The sequence below is a fragment of the Sesamum indicum genome, linkage group LG1, assembly GCF_000512975.1.
Source record: "Sesamum indicum cultivar Zhongzhi No. 13 linkage group LG1, S_indicum_v1.0, whole genome shotgun sequence".
Classification (NCBI taxonomy): Eukaryota; Viridiplantae; Streptophyta; class Magnoliopsida; order Lamiales; family Pedaliaceae; genus Sesamum; species Sesamum indicum.
This window is the reverse complement of record NC_026145.1, coordinates 18431130-18451503: the sequence shown is the minus strand read 5'-3', so window position 1 is coordinate 18451503 and position 20374 is coordinate 18431130. Positions and strand designations below refer to the sequence as shown.

Here is a 20374-nt window from a genome sequence, read left to right as displayed (position 1 = left end):
TCTAATAAACTTAGCTACAGCTCATTCCAAACTCCTGCAAAACAGTAAATGCATTCACAAAACGTGCAACTTGAGCAAAGAATGAAGCAAGTCATAACCAGAAACATTCTAATTAAACAAAGATAAGAGGTACAAGAAAATATCCTTAATTGCATACCTGAGAGAGAGTGATAAGCAGTCGTGGACATATATAATGGAAGACTTGAACACTTTAAAACCTCCATCCAACCATGAAAGCAATAAATGTGATTCTGCCAACTCACAAGTGGTAAACTTATGGAGGAATGTTTTATTCGAAACTCAACCGACTCTGGGAGAAGAGAACCATTACCAACCAAGTGACAAGCTCAAGAACATTAAAAATTCCCAGAAAATCACCATGCTTCTTAAGTAGAGACAGACAGGCAGACCTAATAACGTTATAAATATTGGAAGCAAGCAACAAGAAAGATGAGATGTTTCGACTATTAGACACCACAATCAAATTCTTGCAAGTAAAAGAAAAACCCAGTTGATACAAGTGGGACAGAAATGGAGGTAAGAATGAAGAAAAGTGGAGGGGTTTATGAGAAAAAGCAAGAGGGAGGGATGCGATTAAGAATTGTTGTGGAAGATTTTGCAGCAGCAGATATGGTTTTGTTCTCCAAAGGCAAAGGCATTGTATTCTGACAGCCACAGCCACTGGCTGGAACATATATAAATAAATTGGTTAAAAGAGAGTGAGAGTGGGAGTGGAGCTGCATTTGCATTCTATTCATTTCTTTGACTTGGACTTGGATTCGACACTATCTTTTTCTTTTTTTTAAATTTTTGAAAACGCGGCATAAAAGAGAAACGGACAGACCAAAGGAACTCGTATATAAAAATTGGCAATTGAGTTGAAGAGGTGAAGTAGTCTAAGGCGTATGGGGTATGGTATAAAAGAGGAATCCGAAAATGGATTGAATTTCTTCCAACTTTGGTACATGTAATGTAATCATAATCTCTCTCCATTTATACATTCAGACCATCATCATTGATTAATACTTGCAGTACTAAATACGTTTCTAGACTCAGGAAGGAAGCATGCTGTCCCATGTCATGTCTTGTGTCTATTTGTTGCTGTTGGTACAACATCTCTCAATTCTTTTCTTTCACTTATATATACCTACACCTACTAGTGCTGTCTACTGGGCTTCATCACTCCACTCAGCCCAAAATAAAATATAGCCCATATTTGACGTATCCTACGGGCTTCATCTGTGTCTGGATCCCGGGAACCTCTCTCTAGGGCTCCTTTCACATTCATACATGCATACATATATATCATTCCCTCACTTCTCCTCTCTGCTTCACCATCAATTCCACTGCCCTACTCTCTCTCCTTATCTCATTTGCAAGGTACTTATGCTTTCTTTATTTCTCTTTTCTCTTAATTATCTCTTTTTAACTTCGTTGATTTTTGTTTATGTCTTTACCAGACACTTCCGTGACCAAAGACGATGAGGCCGATTTTCTGCGGAAATTTTGAGTATGAGACTCGCCAATCCGACTTGGAGAGATTGTTCTCCAAATATGGAAGAGTAGAACGTGTTGACATGAAATCTGGTAAATCGACTGTGATTTTATTCTTCTTCTTCTTCTCCGATTTTGTTTGCAACACTTGGATTGTTGTCATCGGATTCCCGTAATACTACCAAATTAGTTAGTAGAGATTATTTATTCTTAATTTTTCAATAGCTGAGGAATTCGTGAGTTGGAGAATTACCTTTGATTATTGGTTGATTGCATTTTGCATTTCTAGATAAACTTCTACTTATGTTGAATAAAATCGTTTGTGGAAGTTTTAGGTTTTGATTACTCTCTACTTAATTTTTTATGCAGATTTTGGCTTCTTGTACGTCTTTTCCAGGATAGAACAAATAAGTTGTCTTTTATCTATGCTAGAGCTATCCCCTCCATTCATTCAACTCCAGTGCCTTGAGTCTGCAGTGTCTCTCCTATTCTTTGGCTAGGGGATTTGTAAAATTGTTCCGATAACTAACTCTCCATATCCTTACATAGCTCATGGCACACTGATATTTACACTCTGTTATAGATACTGATTTCTCTTTTTATTTTTTGTGCGGGAAATGTTGTGTTTAACTCGTGAAGCTATTGATGCTTTTCTGATCTGTGGTTGTTGATTTCAGTTGTCCATATGCTTTTCCTTAAGTTGATAATGAATATTTGTCTGATGTGCCAGATTTGGTTGTGAGTAGGAGGTATACCATTTGAATCTGGTTGGTCTAGCCATACATGGTGTAGCTGTGTTGTAACATTGAATTTCATTAAGAAATCATGGTGGTTAAAATGAGCTTATAACTGATGATGTGCGACATGCATATCCAGTTATATAACATGAGGGGGTGTATCCTGGAAAAGGAAAATGAAGAGAAAATTCATGACCTTGAAAAAAAAAATGGCAGGAGTAGTGAATATTTATTAGAGAAGGTCTCCATATTTAAGTGTTTGTTTTGACGCAGGAACATCTGCTAAAGGGAAAATGAGCTTCTATATTGGCTCGCCATCTTCTCTGCAATAAAACCTCTAATGCAAAGGCAACCTACGTGCTTACCTGCTCTCCTACTTGCAGATGGAAATGTTCTACATCTCTTTCACACAATCTTCCCTTTCACTTTCCTCAATGCTTAGCACCATCTCACCAAAATGGTAATGGTGGAGATTAATTCATCATGCCATGCCTACCACAATAACGATAAGGGATCTATGTATCAGTTCATCATGCCACGCCTACCATCCTAATCTTAAGGCGATCAATGAGTTCTGTCATGCCATTTCTTCCAATTTACTCATCTCTGCTGTGAAATTGGTGAAGCATGCTTACAATGAGTCAATGACTACTCAACTATCACAATGATCTACCCTTAATTTTGCCTCCATCATTATTCATCATCATTCTTTAGTTCACCATGCAAAGGACTCTACATCCTTACTTTCATCAGAACCTTCACATGTTTGCAGGTGTTGTACTTTATTTATATCTTCACAGGGAAAATCATTTCCTGAATTACTGATGTCACTGTCCACTGCAAGGGTGTATTGCGACCTTATATATATCGTCTCTGCTTCTCATACTAGTTATTTTACCTTCAGGTTTTGCTTTTGTTTATTTTGAGGATGAACGTGATGCTGAGGATGCCATCCGTGGTCTTGACAACATACCATTTGGGTATGACAGACGCAGATTGTCTGTAGAGTGGGCCAAAGTAAGGTCAACACTTCCTTGTGTGTTTACTATGCGTGTCTGGTTTTGACATGTATCAGTTGAAATTTTCTGTCGCCTCTTCTTTTCAGAATATAACAATGGGGTTTCTCTATTGTTAAACAAGCTATATGATACAAATTTTGAGAATGCTTGTTATCTTTACATCTTGTCAGGGTGAACGGGGTAGGCATCGTGATGGGAGGGCAGCAAATCAGAGACCAACTAAAACACTTTTTGTGATAAATTTTGACCCTGTTCGTACTAGAGTCTATGACATAGAGAGACACTTTGAGCCTTATGGGAAGGTTCTTAATGTACGCATCCGCAGGAACTTTGCATTTGTGCAATTTGAAACCCAGGAAGATGCCACTAAAGCATTGGAGTGCACCCACATGAGGTAGAGTTTCTTAGCGAGCTTCGTCCATTTCTCAGGGTGTATAGTAGCACAATAATTCTTTTGCTGTTTTTTCTTTGTGTGGACTGACTAAATCTTGGCAATTTTCAGTAAGATACTAGACAGAGTTGTTTCGGTTGAGTATGCTTTGAGGGATGATGATGAGAGGGGTGGGATGCACGACAGCCCCCGAAGAAGTTACGGAAGGCGTGGAGATAGTCCGAATCGGAGATCACCAAGTCCAGACTACCGCCGGAGTAGACCGAGTCCTGATTATGGCCGAGCTCGAAGTCCGGTTTATGATAGGTATAATGGTCCTTCATATGACAGAGCCAGGAGTCCTGAATATGGGAGGCACAGAAGGTATATGCATGTTCCTGTTACAGCTCTATCCGTTGGTATTTCTAATTTCACATTTGCTTTTATTTTCAATAAATAAACAAATCCATCTCATGGACACAGGAGAAAATATTCACATAAGTCCTTGTCTGCACTTTTTGTACCACTAGAATGGATTTTTCCTTCTATACTATATTTACAAAATATTCTTAACACGCTCCCTTATTGTTCCTTGCAGTAGGTCGCCTGTCCGGAGATCAAGAACCTAATTGGCAGTTCAAGTAGAAGTCACTCTATTTTGGTTTGCAATTTTGTAAATGCCCTGTGTTTCTAGATCATTTGAAGAACAAACTTTACAATAGTGTTGATGCAATGCTGTATTTTGAATTCTATCAATTTGATGGTTTGTTTTGTGGTTTAGTTACTGGATTGTGTAATTTTTTGGGTGATATGGAGTTTATATTTTGGATATGCCTACTGCTTTTTCTGACGCATTTATATTTTTAATTGGTTTCGGTGTCTATTGTTTCTGGATGGTATTTGTCTTGGTGATTCATTGGCAGCACCCCGGGGGGTGGCCTTATTTTACTTGTACCTCCATGCATTTGCGCGCTCGTATGTTTACCCGGCAGATAGAAGTCCCAATTTGCTTTCTGTTTCTACTTTTCCTAGTCGCCTGTAATAGAATGGTTAACTGAATGAACGTAATGATTTTTTCTTACTAGAGATTGATAGAAAATAAAACTGAGGACAGCACATGTTGCATAGTTTCTATTAAGAATTGCTGGTACCTCAAACACACACACTTTTTAGGTCCTCAACTGGGAATCATAGATGCATCTCTATAATTCATGATCTATGTACAAACAATACAGGGTTGGAAGGGAGTAAAGCTGAATGCATCATCATCAAAATGGAAAGGAAGGGCTAGTAAAGGAGTGTAGAGAATCAAGATGAAGTTCCCTGCAACTCCCCTTGAATGGCTTTATCAAGCCAAGTCTCAGCATCTTCCATCATACCTGGGCTGAGTCTAACCATAAGAATGCAAAATTCAGTTTCATTGAGCGCTCCATCCCCGTCTAGGTCCCCTTCTTGTACCATAGCTTCTGCGTCGTCTTCACTCATCCCTTCTAGCCCCAGAAGAGCACAATTCTTTTGCAGACTTGTTGGGGTGATCAACCCTTTAGCCTGATCCGCCAGAACCAGGAAGCCACCACAAAGTTCGGAAACAAAGGAATTTACATCTAGCTTATCTGCCATGACAGGTAGCAAGTCTTGATATTCTTTGCTATCATGTTTGCAATCCATATGAGTAAGAGTCGGGAGAATGAAATTCACTTGTAGGGAAGAGGAAAGTGGGATCGGGTTTTATAGGGGAATGGAGCATGTCGCGGTAGAAAGAGCAACCATATGATGAGCCCATGGAAAATGGAGGGTCTGGATAGTTTATATTTTTATATATAATGGTTGTGAACAAGTCTTTACACATACACATTGATGGAGTGCATGATTGATTTTTGATTGGCATTATATTCCAAAGACATTTAAGGAGGTTAGGGGTTTTTCCAGGAAGGTTCAATTTGGGAAATTGGTGTCATGAACCGTGACGCATCGGCAGTTGCTTGTCTGCTCTCAACTTTGTGTTCGTTCCAAGAAGCTTCCTTGGTATTTTGTTTTCCTTTCTCTCTCTCTCCCATATCCATCTCTGTTCTACTGTGAATAGATGTCTGTCTTGAATATGGATGAACACAAATTTAAACTTACCCTGAACATAAAATATGTAGCTTTTTCGCGTCCTTTTATGTTCAGTTTGCTTAAATTCAAATTAAAAGGAAAAAGAAAATGAAATTCCATTTCCGGGAGAAGCTTCTAGAACATATTTTTTTCACATCATCAGTTGTGTTTAGTTCAGTAGGCTAATATAATAATGATTTATTGTAAGTAGATGTTATATCCAAGCTGCTCTTCTTAAACACGGGGACAGCTACTACACATATTGTGTTCTTATGAGAAATACTCAAAAATAAAAAAGCCAAGAATTGTGAAAAAGCCTGAAAAACACATACATAAATATAACAGGGAATAAAGTATTACAATATGATAAATCACACACTATTTCTGTGTACATAAAAAAAAAAAAAAAAATTAAGTATGCGAGTAATTGAGTATCCAATAAAAAGGCTATGGAAGTGCCACGCCATCAATCTGCATTATCCGGATTGATAGGAAGTGAGTGGTTTTGGTGAGTCGAATGAGAAGACCTTAACATAATAATAATAATGATAATCTAGTGCTGGTAGTGGATTGTTGATTTGGGTGTGGTTGTGAAATTAGATAGAAGCAGAAGCAGAAATTGTGAGTGATGATGGCATCAACAACTCCAACATCCACACCACTTTCTCTTTCTTCCTCCGCCCTCCTTAATGCCAAAGCTCCTTCTCGTCTCCAACCCACACCTGTTTCTCCCCCTCCTGCTCCACCTTCTCACTCCTACACCTACCTTTCCAAGACCAATGCCTATTGTCAGTATCCCCCCTACCTCTTACAAAAAATCCATTCCTACTACATTAATATTAATATTAATAATATACATTCATTCTTATCCCCCTCTTTTCAGGTCGAAAGATCGCCCGCAATGTTGTCTCCATGGCTACAGGAGAGGCCCCAGCTGAGGTTGTTGCCACCGCTGAGACTCCAGAAATAATTAAAACAATTCAAGAAGCTGTAAGAATCTCTTGTCTCTTCAATTTTTGGTATTCATTATTAATTAATTTCAGTTTTTTAATTACATTTGTGGTGTCAGTGGGAGAAAGTTGAAGACAAATACGCGGTTACCTCTCTGGCGGTGGCTGGAGGAGTTGCAGTGTGGGCCTCAGCCGGAATGATCTCGGTAACCATCAATCATTGCATTCTTGTTAGTTAATTGGCTACTCGGTCTGATCATCAATAAACTAGCTTCTTTCTCTTGTTTTCAAGGCCATTGACAGGCTTCCCTTGGTACCTGGAGTTATGGAGATTGTAGGAATTGGATATACTGGGGTAACGCCTTTTTCAATTTCTTCAACTCTTTGAAATAATAACGGAAAAGTGGAAATTGAAAGAATAACGAAATGGATATCTTATGTTTTTACTGCAGTGGTTCGCGTACAGAAACCTGGTTTTTAAACCAGACAGGTAAAAATCTCTTACTCTCATTGCATTCTTCATCATCTTAAAATTTCTCAACCCCTCAAATTTCAGGGAAGCATTGATTCAGAAAATCAAGAGTACATACAATGATATAATTGGGAGCAGTTAGAGTAATTAAATTTGGTGCAAGGGGCCCGGAGACGACACTCGTCAAGACAATTATGTAACACTACATACGTACATTTTAGCATTTCAGGTGGACAAATGCAAATTGTACCTTTTTTAGTCTACTTGTGTCTAACTAAGCTATGCGTTGAATGAAGACATGTCTATTTTGTACAATATTAATGTAGAGTTGATATAAATAAATGTATGTATGTATGTATGTAGCTTGTGCCTCTGCTCATTATCTACATTGATGAGTAGTTTATCAAGTCTATATGTTTTCATTACATGTACATATATCACCATCCATATGCTCTCACCACCATCACATCAATTCTTTCCCACATACCATACAAATTGAGAATTCATTTTGTAGGTTGAGTTGTAAATAATTAACTCTTCTATATATCTTTATTATAATAAGCATCTAATTAAGAGGGCCAGACCGGAATTAAGGCATTGATTTTTTAATGAGTAGAAATTGAGAAAAGAGTTTATCATCAGTAAATTAATTAATTAATATATACTCTTTTTGTTTTAATATATATTTATTTTGAATTAATTAATTATAAACTAAAGATATCTATATATTTTCTTGTGAAACATTAAAAATACCAATATGATGATAAGCACTGAATTATATATTAATTAAATCAAACAACTCTCCCTTGTCGCCTCATCACAACTTAAATGAAATTCTGGTTTCATTGATTAGACGTTTCTGTTGAAATAGTTTCCTTTTTCTTGTTCAGTACAAATAATAATAATAATAACAGTGTAATAACTAAGTTATCTAATCATTATCAATTGATTTTTACCTTTTTATTTTCCTCTTAATTACAAATTTCATAATCTTTCAAGTATGGGGATTTCCAACTTACAAAATCACCACTTCTCCGTAATTTAATTAACCAAACTGCCCAAATTAGGGTTTTGGATCTCATGACTTGTCAGCAAAACCCTTCACACTGGTTCTCTACCTTTGCATTACTAATATGTATATGTCCTCATCTTCCAACAGGTTAAGATAAAAAGCCATTTTTGCTTGGTTTAGAAACCGATAGATCCCATTTTCTCCGAGGACGTCAGGAAGAATTTAATCAAAACTACAGGTCCATGTTGTATCTTTATGTTGATGTTTGGGATTCCATTTCCTTTTCCTCATGAACATTTACAGCTCTTGCTTCTTTTTATTTTGATAAGAGTTGCAATGAGAGCTCCTGGTGGTTTTACATTTTCACTTATAGATATTTGTTGTTATTCTGTCAATGATCGTAATCTCATGGTATGAAGGCTGCAGAAATCATTTCGCTTCTTATGGTGTTGATTTGTGTTGCACCCATTCCTAATAGATACAAAATTTATAATTTTGTCCTCTTTTCTTAGCCTCAAGAGTGGCTGGTTAACCCCTGTTTTCACAAGTTCAGTCTTTGGTGCAACATAAAGAACAAGACTTATCCAACTCTTTTTCATGAATCTTGGGACGGGATCTTGATGAGCCAATATTGAGAATTTTCAATCTTTTTACATTTTCCTAAAAGCTGACCTTGCATATTGACTTCAATGTAAAGAATTAGAAGTTGTTTCTCCAATTCTTTTTGGTTGAAGCTTTGAATTGGTTGCTCCTTTGCATGTAGCGAATTAGGGTAGCATTTGAGCAAACCAGCTGATGAGTTCTTGCTATGCAGGAGTGAGTTGCCCTGACTGCAATCACGGGGAAGCTTCTCACCCAAGTGCACACCAGGTCAGCTGATGAACCAATGACAGTATGCTACACATGCACAAAGTGTAAACGCACTTGGACAGAAAACTAGAGCTTCTCTGCATTCTTTCTGTATAGCTGCTTCTTGTATATGGCTGACGACTGTTATCCTTCATGCTCGTTAGGCCATAGTTCTTATTTTGGAAAGTTTGTTGCTGGTATCAGTGCATGTAGCCTGATGACCTTTATATTATATGCTTTCAACTTTTTCCCATGTCTTACTGCCTACTGAAAATTTTACAGCAGAAAATGAATAGAAAAGCTTGGTAAAAAAGCTGGTATCACTCGTCAAGATTGCAATTTATACTTTTATGCAGCTATTGTTTAGATGAACTTGGTTGAATTATTTCGTGTTCTCATGAACACAATGATGTATCTTATGATAAGAGTCTGATTTGGCACAAAAAATTTCCTTGCATTTTATCTTCTACAGAGTAAAAAAAAAAAGCTCGTGTGTTATTGACCTGCTATGGGAAAGTATACAGAAAGGGGCAATTATATACATTCTCGTACAAGAAGATATAGTTAGTCTCCAGCCCCTAATAATACCGGGTGGAAGACAATCAGTTCTTGCCAGGAAGCCACATCCAACGAAGGAGGTTCCAAATCCATCATCGCCCAAAACAAAAAAGAAGAAGATTTCGAAAATAAGTAAATCTTCAACCGGAGTAAGAAGCTTGGATATGGGCAGGGCGGGAGAAGAGTTTAAAGTAACGAACAATTGATCCATCACATCAATCTTCAATGGACAACCTCTTTCTTTTTAGTTATCCATCTTTTTGTTGTGGCCTCCATTGCCTCCTGCCTCATCCTTGAAATTTCTTGATGCCATTGCTGATATTGTGCTTCAATAGCATCAAGTTCCAACTTCAAATCACTCTCAGAATCTGTGTCTAGCAAAGTCATAGTAGAACAACAGCTTAAAAAACTCGCAACTCTGGGAATTTTTTTCTGATCAGATAAAATGAAATCTGAGTTTTTCCCCAAGTGTTCCAGTGATGATCCATTTTCGCAACAGCTTAAATAGCTCGCAACTCTGGGAATTTTTTTCTCATCAGAAAAATTCAAATACGAGTTTTCTCCCAAATGTTCCAATGATGCACTCTTTTCGCAACAGCTTAAAAAGCTCGAAACTCTGGGAACCTTTTTCTGATCAGAAATACTTGAATCCAAGTTTTCTCCCAACTGCTCCAGTGATGGACCTTTTTCGCAGCAGCTTAAAAAGCTCTCAACTCTAGGAATTTGTATCTCATCTGAAGCATTCAAGTCTGAGTTTTCTCCCAAATCCTCCAGCGATGTAAACCTAGGAATTTTTTTCTCATCAGAAAAAATGAACTCTGAGTTTTCACAACAGCTGAAAAAGAACGCAACTCTGGGTATTTTTTTCTGATCAGAATAAATGCATCCTGAGTTTTCTCCCAACTGCTCCAGTGATGGACCTTTTTCACAACAGCTTAAAAAGCTCTCAACTCTAGGAATTTGTTTCTCATCCAAAGAATTCAACTCCAAGTTTTCTCCGAAATGCTCCAGAGATGTACCTTTTTCACTACAACTTAAATAGCTTGCAACCCTGGGAATTTTTTTCTCATCAGAGAAAATGAACTCTGAGTTTTCACAACAGCTGAAAAAGCTCGCAACTCTGGGTATTTTTTTCTGATCAGAATAAATGCATCCTGAGTCTTCTCCCAATTGGTTCAGTGATGGACATTTTCCATGGATTCCACATTCATGATAATATAGAGATCTAAATTCCATTTCAGATACTTCACCACTAGAACCTTTAGACATCATCCCATTCTTTATAGAAGAATCTTCTCCGATGACCTCAGACGTTGCTGATCCTAGTGATAGTATGTTCCCTGTATTAGTCAAACATGGAGATGAGGTACATGCAGTATGAGGGGTAGACACCAAATTGGAATTCCTGTACAAGTTATTGCTGTCAGCTGGTACACAAATTTGACGACCCATATGAATATCACACACATTATCTTGCCTTGCCACAGACTCAGCTCTAGTGTACGGCAATGGCATGTCCCATTGATCTGATATCAAGGTTAGGCCACTTGTACATCTCTCTCCACTGGAACAACAATCAGATGAAGGCTTCCACTCAGGCAAAATTCTCATTATTAAGGAATCAATGAAGTCGGCAATGAAAACTACATCATGATCTGCTAAATCTAACTGCTCAACCATCTCAGCTGCAACAGCAAGTGCGGTGTCTGAGTCAAGGTAGAACAGGAAGTGTATGTTCCGCACTCGCCCTGTAATTTTGAAGAAAAATTACTCAGTGCAAGTTTTCTACAGAGAAAAGTGTGTGGCCACAGAAGTGCTTTCAAACTTACCTCCCTGATCCGCGATGCGCAAGGTCAATGAGATTGAGTTATCATCATTCTTCTTACCCCTCAGTCTGAAATCATTGTTCTGATATGATCTTTCAAATTCCACCACTTCAGAACAAGGGCTTGCACAATTGGAGTCTGTGCAGACAGACTGGTTATATTCAGGGTCTATATCCATAGAATTGGGTCCATAATACAATTGACTTATAGATCTAGGAACTTCATTAGGTATGTGTAACAAATCACGAACAGGTTCCTTGGAATGCTCTAGTTGAAGAAAGGGGTCTTTAAGAAGTTCCTTAGCAGACATTCTCTCAGAAGCTGGGACCAAGCATTTCTCAATAAATTCTTTAACCTCCTTAGAAGCCACTTTGGCAAGAGCAGCAGGTTTGACACCCTGCCAGTGAAATGCTTTCTAAGATGACACCATATAATATTAAGTAGTACACAGAATGCAAGATGGAGGGAAAAGAACTTACAGATGTAACTTTCCTAAATATTTGAGCTGGATTTTTGCACTCAGAATAAGGATATTCCAAAGTAACCATTTCCAACAAGCACATTCCAAAGGAATATATGTCAACTAGTTCATTGTATTTCTCTTCATACAGCTCCGGGGCCATAAATTCAGGGGTTCCTGATAAGATGTAGCTGTGAGCACTTATCATAGGAATCACTTCTAGTTCAGAAAGTATAAATTCAAAAGCTATATACCAATGACACTTTGAGCGGTAGGCTGCTGCAGGATGGTTGCTAGCCCAAGGTCGCCAATCTTAACTTCTCCTTGATTTCCATTCACAAAAATATTGTCACATTTTAAGTCCCTGTGAATGACAGGCGGGTTTTGACTATGAAGATAGTCTAAACCTTGGAGAATCTGTCTTGCCCAATTCTTTATAGCCTTCATATCAACATTTTTGTGCTTTCTACGGTATCTAACAAACAAAAAATGGAATCTCGGCATAAATCACCCATAAATCCTTAATAAATATGAAAAAGAAACAGAAGAAACTTACTGCCTCAGGCTCCCAGATGCGAACAACTCAGTGATCATGTTAACAGTCTTCTTCTTGTCATCAATCCATGAGTCGTAGAATTTCATGATGTTTTCATGCTTCAATTGTCTAAGAAGATGAACCTCAGAGTATAATTTCTCCAAATCTTCAGGTGACCGCAACACATCATCTATTTTCACCCGGTTCCATGCTACTTCTATTCCGTTGAGCTGGTCAAATGCCTTGTAGCTAAAGAGTAAAAATAAACAAGAAAAAATTGGAAACAAATGAGAATATCTTTATAATTTCTCTTATAAACTAAAACCTACAAAAGCAAAGAGAAAAACCCAGTTGTAAGCACATACACAGTCTTGAATGCACCCTTGCCCAAGACTTCATTGTACTGCAAAATAAAATACAGGCCGTTAAAAGCCAAGTAATACATTGCATTAAATCAATTTTCAAAAGGGATGATGAATATCACCATGCAGCACAAGAATACCCTAGATAAGGCTATAACCAAGCAATTATGATTCAAAAAACGTCACAACAGGGATTTTTGAAAATCCTGAGGTTACGGAAAGAAGAGCATACTCATTTTACAAAAATTTACCCGAACATATCGACTCCTGCTACATTTCTCCACATAATCAACCTGGCGGTAATGAGCCTCATCGGGACCAGCACTACTCAAGGAATGTCCTGAGAAATCCCCGTTTCCACTTCCATTTGTTATTGAACGAGATACACCAAAACCCGCACCGGAACACATTCCGGCCATTAGCAGCAGTAGCAACAGCGACCAAACAAAGTTTCAGAAGACACATAAACCAAAGAGAAAAGAGAAGGGCGGCCTAGAAATCAGAGGTGGGAATTGTATTGGAGGTGGAAGAAAACATGTGAAGGAATGCAATAGGAAATTAATGGCAAGGGGGCGGCATTGAATGGACATCTGCATTTGGAATGGGCATAGGGGATAAGAATATGTAGAGACGACGAAAGGAAATGGAGAGTTGTGAAGGAGAAAGAGTTGGGGAAAGATCCATTGAGACACGAAAACAAAGAGAGGTTTCGTGTCATCACCAAAACTCCAATTCCCATAAACGCCGATCGACGCCGCCTAATCCTGCGTATCTAATGTCACATGGTGAAGATGTGTGGATGATTCATATGATATGATGGGTGGTTCATGATTAAAAATCATAACCAAATATCCATGATCTTCTGAAAATAAAAATCAGTTGAAAATAAATTTGAGAAAATATTTCTTTTGTTGGTGGGGGTGGATGAAAATGAAGGAGGTTGAGAGAAAGAAATGTTAAGTATTGCGGCTATGGTGATTGGTGGGTGGAGGGTTAGGGAATTAATGGGAGGAAGTGGAAAGGGAAGGGAGTAGAACTAATGAGAGAGATGAAGAACAAAACTTATGATTGCGAGGGGGAGATGAGGGGAGAGAGAGGGAGAGGGAGAGTGAGAGGGGGTTGGGGAAAAGAAAGAAATGAGGGGCAGAAGAAGAAGAAATTAAGGTTATGTGGGATTTGGCGGAATTAAGGAGAGAACACACACTTGTGCGGCTCTATTTCAATTCAATGCTCCTTACTCCTTAATTCATTCATGTAATATTCTTATTCTCATAATAATGGAATCTCTTACCTTAATTCTTTGTGTCGGTTTCTGGTGTCCATTTTGGGTTGGGCCTTATCCCAAGAAAGATGTTATAAAATGTAGCTGAAGACGCCACTCTCCAATTAATGAATGTTTTCCTTGAGAGCCCTTCAATTCTTCCATCTCCCTCCAACTTATTATATTCTGCTGAATTCACTATCCAAAACTGACCAAACAAGACAAGAAATCAATCCCGTATGTGATCATTTATGTGGGTTTATTACCTTGGTGGATTGGGATCGAGTTTGGATCGAATAAAAGACATGCTAAATATTATTGGATTGGACCAGAAATCCAATAATATCCAACCTAATAAGCTAATGCAAATGAGGCCGTAGAGTTAGGTGATTATTTATGTCATCATCTCATAATGAAGCACATTATTTAAAATCTAAACAAAAGGAAAATGAGGATTATAAATGATTAAGCCAAGCGATCCAATTAATTAAAATATTGGAAACGTCTATACAAAGCAAAGCATATCTTTCACCAATGTCATGGATTATGCAAACACCACAGTACACTTTTCCTTGGATGCCCATTGCAAGAATCTCTTGATTTCTTACCTTCACTCACAAACAAATATAGGTCCCCTCAAAATAAAAAGAAATTAGCGCAATGATGCTCACACTGCACCATCACCCTCACCCTCACCCTAAAAACTTTAAGGACCAAAAAGGGGAAAAGAAAAAAAACAAGAAACCAAACAGCCCAGCATCAACATGCTTGGCTTCATCACCATCTCTATGCTAATACTATGTATATATTTTTTGGCTACGGTGGTTGGGCAAATTATTTGGTAAACCAATCACATTCCTCCACCTTCAAATTCATTTATTTTGCTTTTCCCTGTTTTTCTGCAACGGTGGTTTATGTCCATTTCCTCAAAGCAGAATTCCTGGGAGAGGTTTTGCTGAAATTGCTCAAGGTTTCATTTTTCTTCTTGTTCTAATACTTCATAGAAATAGAGAGAGGAAGATGGGTTTGCTCACAAACAGAGTGGAGTGGAGTGCGATCAAGGCAGGGGATCATATCTATACTTACAGAGCAGTCTTTGCATACTCTCATCATGGTTTGCCGTCCCTTTCCTTTTTTAATTTTTCTGGTTCTAGAAATGAATTGTTATTTTAGACATAGGAGAATGCTGCATTGATGTTGTCTTTATATTTTACTTGTTTTTGTGACATTCTGACTTCTTGTTGGCATCTTACTCGCTCTGTTGTTTTCATCTCCTTGTTTTGATGCCTATTCCATCTCCAAACTGGTTAGATATGAGTGATTAGCTTGAATTTCAGCATAATTGATTGGAATTCTGGATAAAAATCTCATCTTGCTTCGTTGATCGCCTTCTTTTTCAACGCATCATTTGCATGTCCACTTGCTCTTTCGGGTTTGCGTCCAACGAGTGAAATAATTGCCCATTTTGGCTACGAAATTGCTGTGGGTTCAATAGGATCTCAGTGGATACAGCATACATATATTATATATTACTAATTTTGAGGTGCCAATTTAGCCTTAAACTCGACAGCCTTCATCAAACATATGATAAAACAATTCGTAGAGACAAGAAGGAACCCATGAGAAACCCGCAACTGATTTGATGTGTTAAACAATCAATCATTTTTCCTCGTATTCAGACACGGCATAGATGGCGAATAGCTTGGGCTTGAGTAGAAACAGGCCAAATATCACCTGTACTTGAGCCGACTTTTTATTTTGAACAAGATCTGCTGCGTCCATTTCTTTTCTGAAACCAATACTTTTTCCTATTGAGATTGATTCTGTAGATTAGTGAAATGAATTAGACTAGATAGAAGAAAAAACTTTTTCCGGATGGAATAAATTTCAGTTGTTTAACATTGCAACTGAAAATATCAATGTGAATGCTGTGTGCGCGCATTACTATTATTTGTTGAAACAAGCATGGCATATTTATTTGCATGATAAAGTGTTCTTCCTATCCTTCCTTCTATGAATTATGCAGGCATTTTTGTCGGGGGCAGCAAAGTGGTTCATTTTACCCGTGTTGAGACCTCTCCCAGGCCCAACGACGAAGCACACAGCCTGACTGCACAATGTCCCACGTTTCCTGATTGTGGTTTTAGGCAGCCAAATAGCGGAGTCGTCCTCTCCTGCCTTGATTGCTTCCTTCGAAATGGTTCCCTTTATGCCTTTGAGTATGGAGTCAGTCCATCCATTTTCATTGCTAAACTGCGAGGTGGCACATGCACAACTGCAGCCTCAGACCCACCAGAGACGGTTGTTCATCGAGCTATGTATCTGCTTCAGAATGGATTTGGGAACTATGACGTGTTTCAAAACAACTGCGAGGATTTTGCCTTGTACTGCAAGACAGGACTGCTCATAGTTGATCGGCTGGGTGTCGGGAGAAGCGGGCAAGCATCCTCCGTCATTGGTGCACCATTAGCAGCGCTTCTTTCCTCCCCTCTGAAATTGCTAATGCCTAGTCCAGTTGGCGTGGCTACAATGACGGCAGGAATGTACTGCATGAGCAGATATGCAACCGATATTGGTGTCCGATCTGATGTTATCAAGGTAGCGGTCGAGGACCTGGCCGTGAACCTTGGCTGGGGGAATACTGAAGAAGCATCCATAGAAAATGTGAATTCTAACAGGTAACTCATCAGGCGATGGCAATGTCATTGGACTAGATATGACATCTCTGGCTACATGTAGTCAGCCATAAATAGAACTGTAACTGACAGAAGGCGTGGTTGGTCCGATTTATGCTGTTAGAGTGTGATAGAAACTGTAATTTGGATTTGTGATTTTAGTTATTTTTGTTGATTAATTCAGTTAGCTTTTACTGGACTATCATCAATTAGCTTCCCTTACACTTCTCGTGTGGCAGCATGTGCTGCATATCCTACACAAGTTCTATAACCTGAATTGAATCCTAATCCGGGTATATAATGCACTGGATCACACTACCAAAACAAGTGTTTTGCCCAGTGTTTCGTGCTTTCTCTGTTTGCATGCCCCACATCAGGAGCTGGTAATAACCTTCTTTCTATCACACCGAGATTTCTAGAAAATTTTTGTATTATAGTAATAAACAGTAACTCTCCGTTGCTGTACAGTGTCTAAAATGAACTTACAAACCCAAAAAGAAACAAGCATTTTTTGGGTTATGCTAAGAAGCTCAGACCTTCTCAAGGGTCATCATTGTCTTCTCGTCCTCATCTTTTGCACTAATCTGTTTAACTTTCTGGGTTTGGCTCTTTTTTGTATTTTCAGCACTTTCAACTCTGAATTCTGCTTTGTCTGCCAGTCCATTTACCGCCTCTGCAATTTTCTCTGTTCTTGCTGCAATCTCTATCAACAATGAAGTTACCGTGACTAATGGAACAATCTCGGCCAGAGTTACTACTACTGGACTCGCATTTCCCTCTCCTATGTCATTGACCGAGTCCCCTGTTTTTGTTTCAGTTGATGCAATTTGTTGCCTAGAGAGGGATTTCAGGGCATTCTCAAGTTCTTGAACTGCATTCCTCATTTCTTCAACCATAACATCTATCTTTGATGATTTTTTCATTGTACTGATAGCAACGGCCAATTCTTTCAACACAGCTGAAGAACTGGCGCTTAATCTTATGCAGAACTTGCCAAAATGTGTCTTGAGGAAATCAGGAACCTGTGAATTTGCAACAGAAACAAATGAACCTCGATAACTAAACTATAATAATAACTGATATCAGGTTATTGCGCGTCGAGTTATGACTACCTTAGCATCGGAACAGATGCTACCGCCATTAAGGGCTTCAATGCAGTAAGCACAGCTCCTGAGTGAAGCCCCAACTTTGAGGTACTCTTTCCAAGGATGTCCAAAGTTGAACCCCCCATGAGCAGGCTCCCATCTGGCAAAATTAGCCTGTAGAGAGAGCAGAGTCGTGTTTCAGCAGAAGAACATTTCAAATTGAACTAAGACTTAAAGTTGGTACTGCAGGAGAAGGAAAAAATACCAAGGATTCTTCAGTAGCCTTGGAGTTGAGCGTGCATTTGTAGGCTTGCAATATTTTGTGGGAAGCTTCACTCTTGGAATTGTTGGACTTGACATCATTTCCGAAATATTCTGCTACACATCCTGATCGGTTTTGAGCAGAAAGATTAATAAAAAAATCCCTTTATTCCTGGTAGGAGGAATGCACGTGTTTAATTGCGGTAAGTTGAGATTGTTTACGTACCATCCAGGGAATCTGAAAGCTTTTCCATATTGTTTTTGATAAGGTTGTGGAGCTCGGTTCCTGCCCAAACAGGGCACACAAGCATGCTTATTAGGATGCAGATTGAGGTCCCTATTGCAATAGTGGATAGTCTATCATGAGCCAGTTTGAACAATTTTTGGACACGATAGCCTGAAACTGATACCAGGCTGAAGGTGAGGATGAAGATCATTGCCCCGTAATCAAATCTTGCTTTTATCGATGGAATGAATCGAGAGAAAGTGGCTGCAGCAGCTGCAAGAAAAAGTAGAACAATGTAACTATATATAACTAGTCATTTTCATTCAAGAGTTAGAGCGCGGAGAGAAGCTAAACCTACCTAGAAGGAAAACAGAAGCTTGAAGAATTACGGGCTCCAACTTTTCTCCTGATTGGGTAGCTACCCAATGAACACCAACCGCTAGTGCTCCAGCCAAGAAAGTTCCAGTTGCTCTGTTGACAGATTTAGAAAGTGTGGCGCCTGCATGCAAGTTTTGGGAGTAGCTAGTTAGTAATATACAGGACAGGCCTTTGAAATATATAAGTAGTAATTAATAAAGTTGGTAGACAGGAGTAAAGGAGAAGCATATGTAATGAGAAAGAAGAAGAAGAGAGTAGCGTACCGACAGTGTACTCGGAGACAACAACAACAGTCATAACAGCCCACATAGCATTCCCTCCAACTCCTTGATACAAAGGCCTCATGTAGTAAAAGAGCGAGACAAGAGAAAGAGCCAATCCAACTTTGAGACAATGCATTAACTTGTTAGGCTCAGTAACAGCAATGATCCAAGCCCTTTGAAGGAAGCCCCAAATAGTGGTTAGAAATCCCATGATAAATCCCAGAGGCAGTGTACAAACTCTAATATGTGGGGAGCAGTAAGGATGGGGAACTAAAACGGTGGAAGTAGTTGCATGGGGCACGTTAATTCGCCATTCTAATGGATGGTTAACCATAGTCACAAGGACGTGAAACGGAACAAATTGGTATTAGGTGAAGGATGGTACTTTTACTAGAAGACAGTTGTGTGTTGAATGATGGAGAAGTGAGGAAATAAAAGGGGTGTGTGTAATTAGTTGGTAGTGAAGGAGATGCATATATTATACAAGAACAACACTAAAATATTTGAAGGTAGGTCAGCATAGCTTTCTTTAGTTACCAGGATCTGCATTTCGTATAGCTTTAACTTACCAAAACCCACGCATGCATCATCACCCTTAGCTACCTAATTACACAATATCAGCACATTAATTCGATCATCTCTCCAAATTCTTATCTCTAATTAATTCTTTTTGGTTGATGTCATGGATAAGAAAAGCAAGCAGGAGAATGAAGTTGGGAAGATGAGGCAGCACTGTCTTTAATTATGTAAGCACCCATTATATATATATATATATGGACAATAATAATCATTATTATAATATTGTTAATTAATTTCTTATTATTACTAAGTACTATTTATCATAATTAATATAGATGAAATTGTATTTGAAGTAATCATCAGAAAAAGAATAATTACAATTGCTGTAAATAATAGCATATATGATATATATTGGAGGAATACATACATACATACATGATACATGTATGAATTTTAGGTAGTTAAATTAAAATGACCTAATTAATTTAGGTTTGATATGGGAGGTAGTACTCAGAATGACCTAATTAATTGTATATATTATAGCTTAGGTAGTTGCATACAGACTTAAAGTTAGGTGAAGATAATGGGGTTTGCTGATCATTCATTTAAAAATTGATTTATTCAACCCCTAAAATCTCACTCATCACTATGAGTGGTGGTGCCACTTTTGGGTTATCTCTTTCATATATATATATTGTATATGTAATTCATTACCATATATTGATATCCAAGAAAAAGTCATTAACGTCTGCATATATATTTATTTATTGTCTGAAATTAGGTCAAAATGAAGTACGTATGTAGGTGTAGAAAAAAATACGTTCCTCATCATCATCACTTAATTGGGCTAGCTAGCAAGAAACCCAGTTTTACTTATGATAAGATACTTCAACTTCCATTTCATCCATCTCCATAACACTACTTTCTCTCTCTCTCTCTCTCTCTCTCTCTCTCCTCTTTTTTCTCTT

The 20374-nt window shown here is 38.3% G+C and overlaps 7 protein-coding genes and 1 long non-coding RNA gene across 11 annotated transcripts in view; 4 read left to right on the top strand and 4 right to left on the bottom strand.

The window, feature by feature from the left end:
- LOC105173961 (calcium-transporting ATPase, endoplasmic reticulum-type) overlaps positions 1-785 on the bottom strand; it is a gene marked incomplete in the record, with an annotated part of 5782 nt that extends 4997 nt beyond the window's left edge. The window contains 2 exon segments of the mRNA XM_011095905.2: positions 1-34; positions 158-785.
- LOC105173919 (serine/arginine-rich splicing factor RS31-like) lies at positions 1230-4451 on the top strand. 3 transcript variants are annotated; one of them, XM_011095841.2, is made up of 6 exons: positions 1230-1380; positions 1461-1587; positions 3136-3248; positions 3421-3644; positions 3753-4004; positions 4219-4451. In XM_011095841.2, exons 2-6 carry the CDS (start codon positions 1482-1484, stop codon positions 4247-4249), a joined length of 726 nt encoding a protein of 241 aa, XP_011094143.1. In that variant the 5' UTR covers positions 1230-1380; positions 1461-1481; the 3' UTR covers positions 4250-4451. The 3 variants fall into 3 exon arrangements, with proteins under 3 accessions (XP_011094143.1, XP_011094150.1, XP_020551308.1); XM_011095848.2 differs by lacking the exon at positions 1230-1380 and adding an exon at positions 2505-3003; XM_020695649.1 differs by lacking the exons at positions 1230-1380; positions 1461-1587 and adding an exon at positions 1999-3003.
- LOC105174464 (calcium-binding protein KIC-like) lies at positions 4680-5435 on the bottom strand. The gene has a single exon (XM_011096584.2). It carries the CDS (start codon positions 5286-5288, stop codon positions 4929-4931), a length of 360 nt encoding a protein of 119 aa, XP_011094886.1. The 5' UTR covers positions 5289-5435; the 3' UTR covers positions 4680-4928.
- Positions 6215-7498, top strand: LOC105173912 (protein CURVATURE THYLAKOID 1B, chloroplastic). The gene is made up of 6 exons (XM_011095829.2): positions 6215-6502; positions 6598-6704; positions 6784-6870; positions 6957-7019; positions 7117-7154; positions 7221-7498. The coding sequence occupies exons 1-6, from the start codon at positions 6343-6345 to the stop codon at positions 7276-7278; spliced, it is 513 nt and encodes a 170-aa protein (XP_011094131.1). The 5' UTR covers positions 6215-6342; the 3' UTR covers positions 7279-7498.
- Positions 8087-9695, top strand: LOC110012388. Its single transcript, XR_002287535.1, has 2 exons — positions 8087-8386; positions 8963-9695. It is a non-coding gene; the product is annotated as an uncharacterized LOC110012388 (long non-coding RNA).
- Positions 9751-13897, bottom strand: LOC105173904 (serine/threonine-protein kinase WNK8). The gene is made up of 7 exons (XM_011095815.2): positions 12990-13897; positions 12742-12779; positions 12398-12625; positions 12096-12316; positions 11861-12018; positions 11385-11778; positions 9751-11303 (listed from the first exon to the last, which is right to left on the bottom strand). The coding sequence occupies exons 1-7, from the start codon at positions 13155-13157 to the stop codon at positions 9778-9780; spliced, it is 2733 nt and encodes a 910-aa protein (XP_011094117.1). The 5' UTR covers positions 13158-13897; the 3' UTR covers positions 9751-9777.
- On the top strand, positions 14651-16970 carry LOC105173890. Of its 2 annotated transcripts, XM_011095804.2 has the most exons (3): positions 14651-14840; positions 15004-15113; positions 16026-16970. In XM_011095804.2, the coding sequence occupies exons 2-3, from the start codon at positions 15020-15022 to the stop codon at positions 16679-16681; spliced, it is 750 nt and encodes a 249-aa protein (XP_011094106.1). In that variant the 5' UTR covers positions 14651-14840; positions 15004-15019; the 3' UTR covers positions 16682-16970. The 2 variants fall into 2 exon arrangements, with proteins under 2 accessions (XP_011094106.1, XP_011094097.1); XM_011095795.2 differs by having other exon boundaries at positions 14652-15113.
- On the bottom strand, positions 17087-19406 carry LOC105173881 (aluminum-activated malate transporter 10). The gene is made up of 6 exons (XM_011095785.2): positions 18888-19406; positions 18605-18745; positions 18247-18519; positions 18025-18146; positions 17787-17933; positions 17087-17696 (listed from the first exon to the last, which is right to left on the bottom strand). The coding sequence occupies exons 1-6, from the start codon at positions 19219-19221 to the stop codon at positions 17205-17207; spliced, it is 1509 nt and encodes a 502-aa protein (XP_011094087.2). The 5' UTR covers positions 19222-19406; the 3' UTR covers positions 17087-17204.

Bases quoted from the DNA above. Each gene is read 5' to 3' on its own strand.
- LOC105173919 (XM_011095841.2), top strand. From the start codon at position 1,482: ATGAGGCCGATTTTCTGCGGAAATTTTGAGTATGAGACTCGCCAATCC. The intron at 3,645-3,752 runs GTAGAGTTTCTT...GGCAATTTTCAG, and splicing joins TTGGAGTGCACCCACATGAG to TAAGATACTAGACAGAGTTG. The intron at 4,005-4,218 runs GTATATGCATGT...TGTTCCTTGCAG, and splicing joins GAATATGGGAGGCACAGAAG to TAGGTCGCCTGTCCGGAGAT.
- LOC105173890 (XM_011095804.2), top strand. From the start codon at position 15,020: ATGGGTTTGCTCACAAACAGAGTGGAGTGGAGTGCGATCAAGGCAGGG. The intron at 15,114-16,025 runs GTTTGCCGTCCC...TGAATTATGCAG, and splicing joins CTTTGCATACTCTCATCATG to GCATTTTTGTCGGGGGCAGC.
- LOC105173912 (XM_011095829.2), top strand. From the start codon at position 6,343: ATGATGGCATCAACAACTCCAACATCCACACCACTTTCTCTTTCTTCC. The intron at 6,503-6,597 runs GTCAGTATCCCC...CCCTCTTTTCAG, and splicing joins TTCCAAGACCAATGCCTATT to GTCGAAAGATCGCCCGCAAT. The intron at 6,705-6,783 runs GTAAGAATCTCT...TTGTGGTGTCAG, and splicing joins TTAAAACAATTCAAGAAGCT to TGGGAGAAAGTTGAAGACAA.
- LOC105174464 (XM_011096584.2), bottom strand. From the start codon at position 5,288: ATGGATTGCAAACATGATAGCAAAGAATATCAAGACTTGCTACCTGTC.
- LOC105173881 (XM_011095785.2), bottom strand. From the start codon at position 19,221: ATGGTTAACCATCCATTAGAATGGCGAATTAACGTGCCCCATGCAACT. The intron at 18,147-18,246 runs GTACGTAAACAA...AAAACCGATCAG, and splicing joins GCTTTCAGATTCCCTGGATG to GATGTGTAGCAGAATATTTC. The intron at 17,697-17,786 runs GTAGTCATAACT...GCAAATTCACAG, and splicing joins GCATCTGTTCCGATGCTAAG to GTTCCTGATTTCCTCAAGAC.
- LOC105173904 (XM_011095815.2), bottom strand. From the start codon at position 13,157: ATGGCCGGAATGTGTTCCGGTGCGGGTTTTGGTGTATCTCGTTCAATA. The intron at 12,780-12,989 runs GTAAATTTTTGT...TTTATTTTGCAG, and splicing joins GCAGGAGTCGATATGTTCGG to TACAATGAAGTCTTGGGCAA. The intron at 11,779-11,860 runs GTAAGTTCTTTT...TTTCACTGGCAG, and splicing joins TATTTAGGAAAGTTACATCT to GGTGTCAAACCTGCTGCTCT.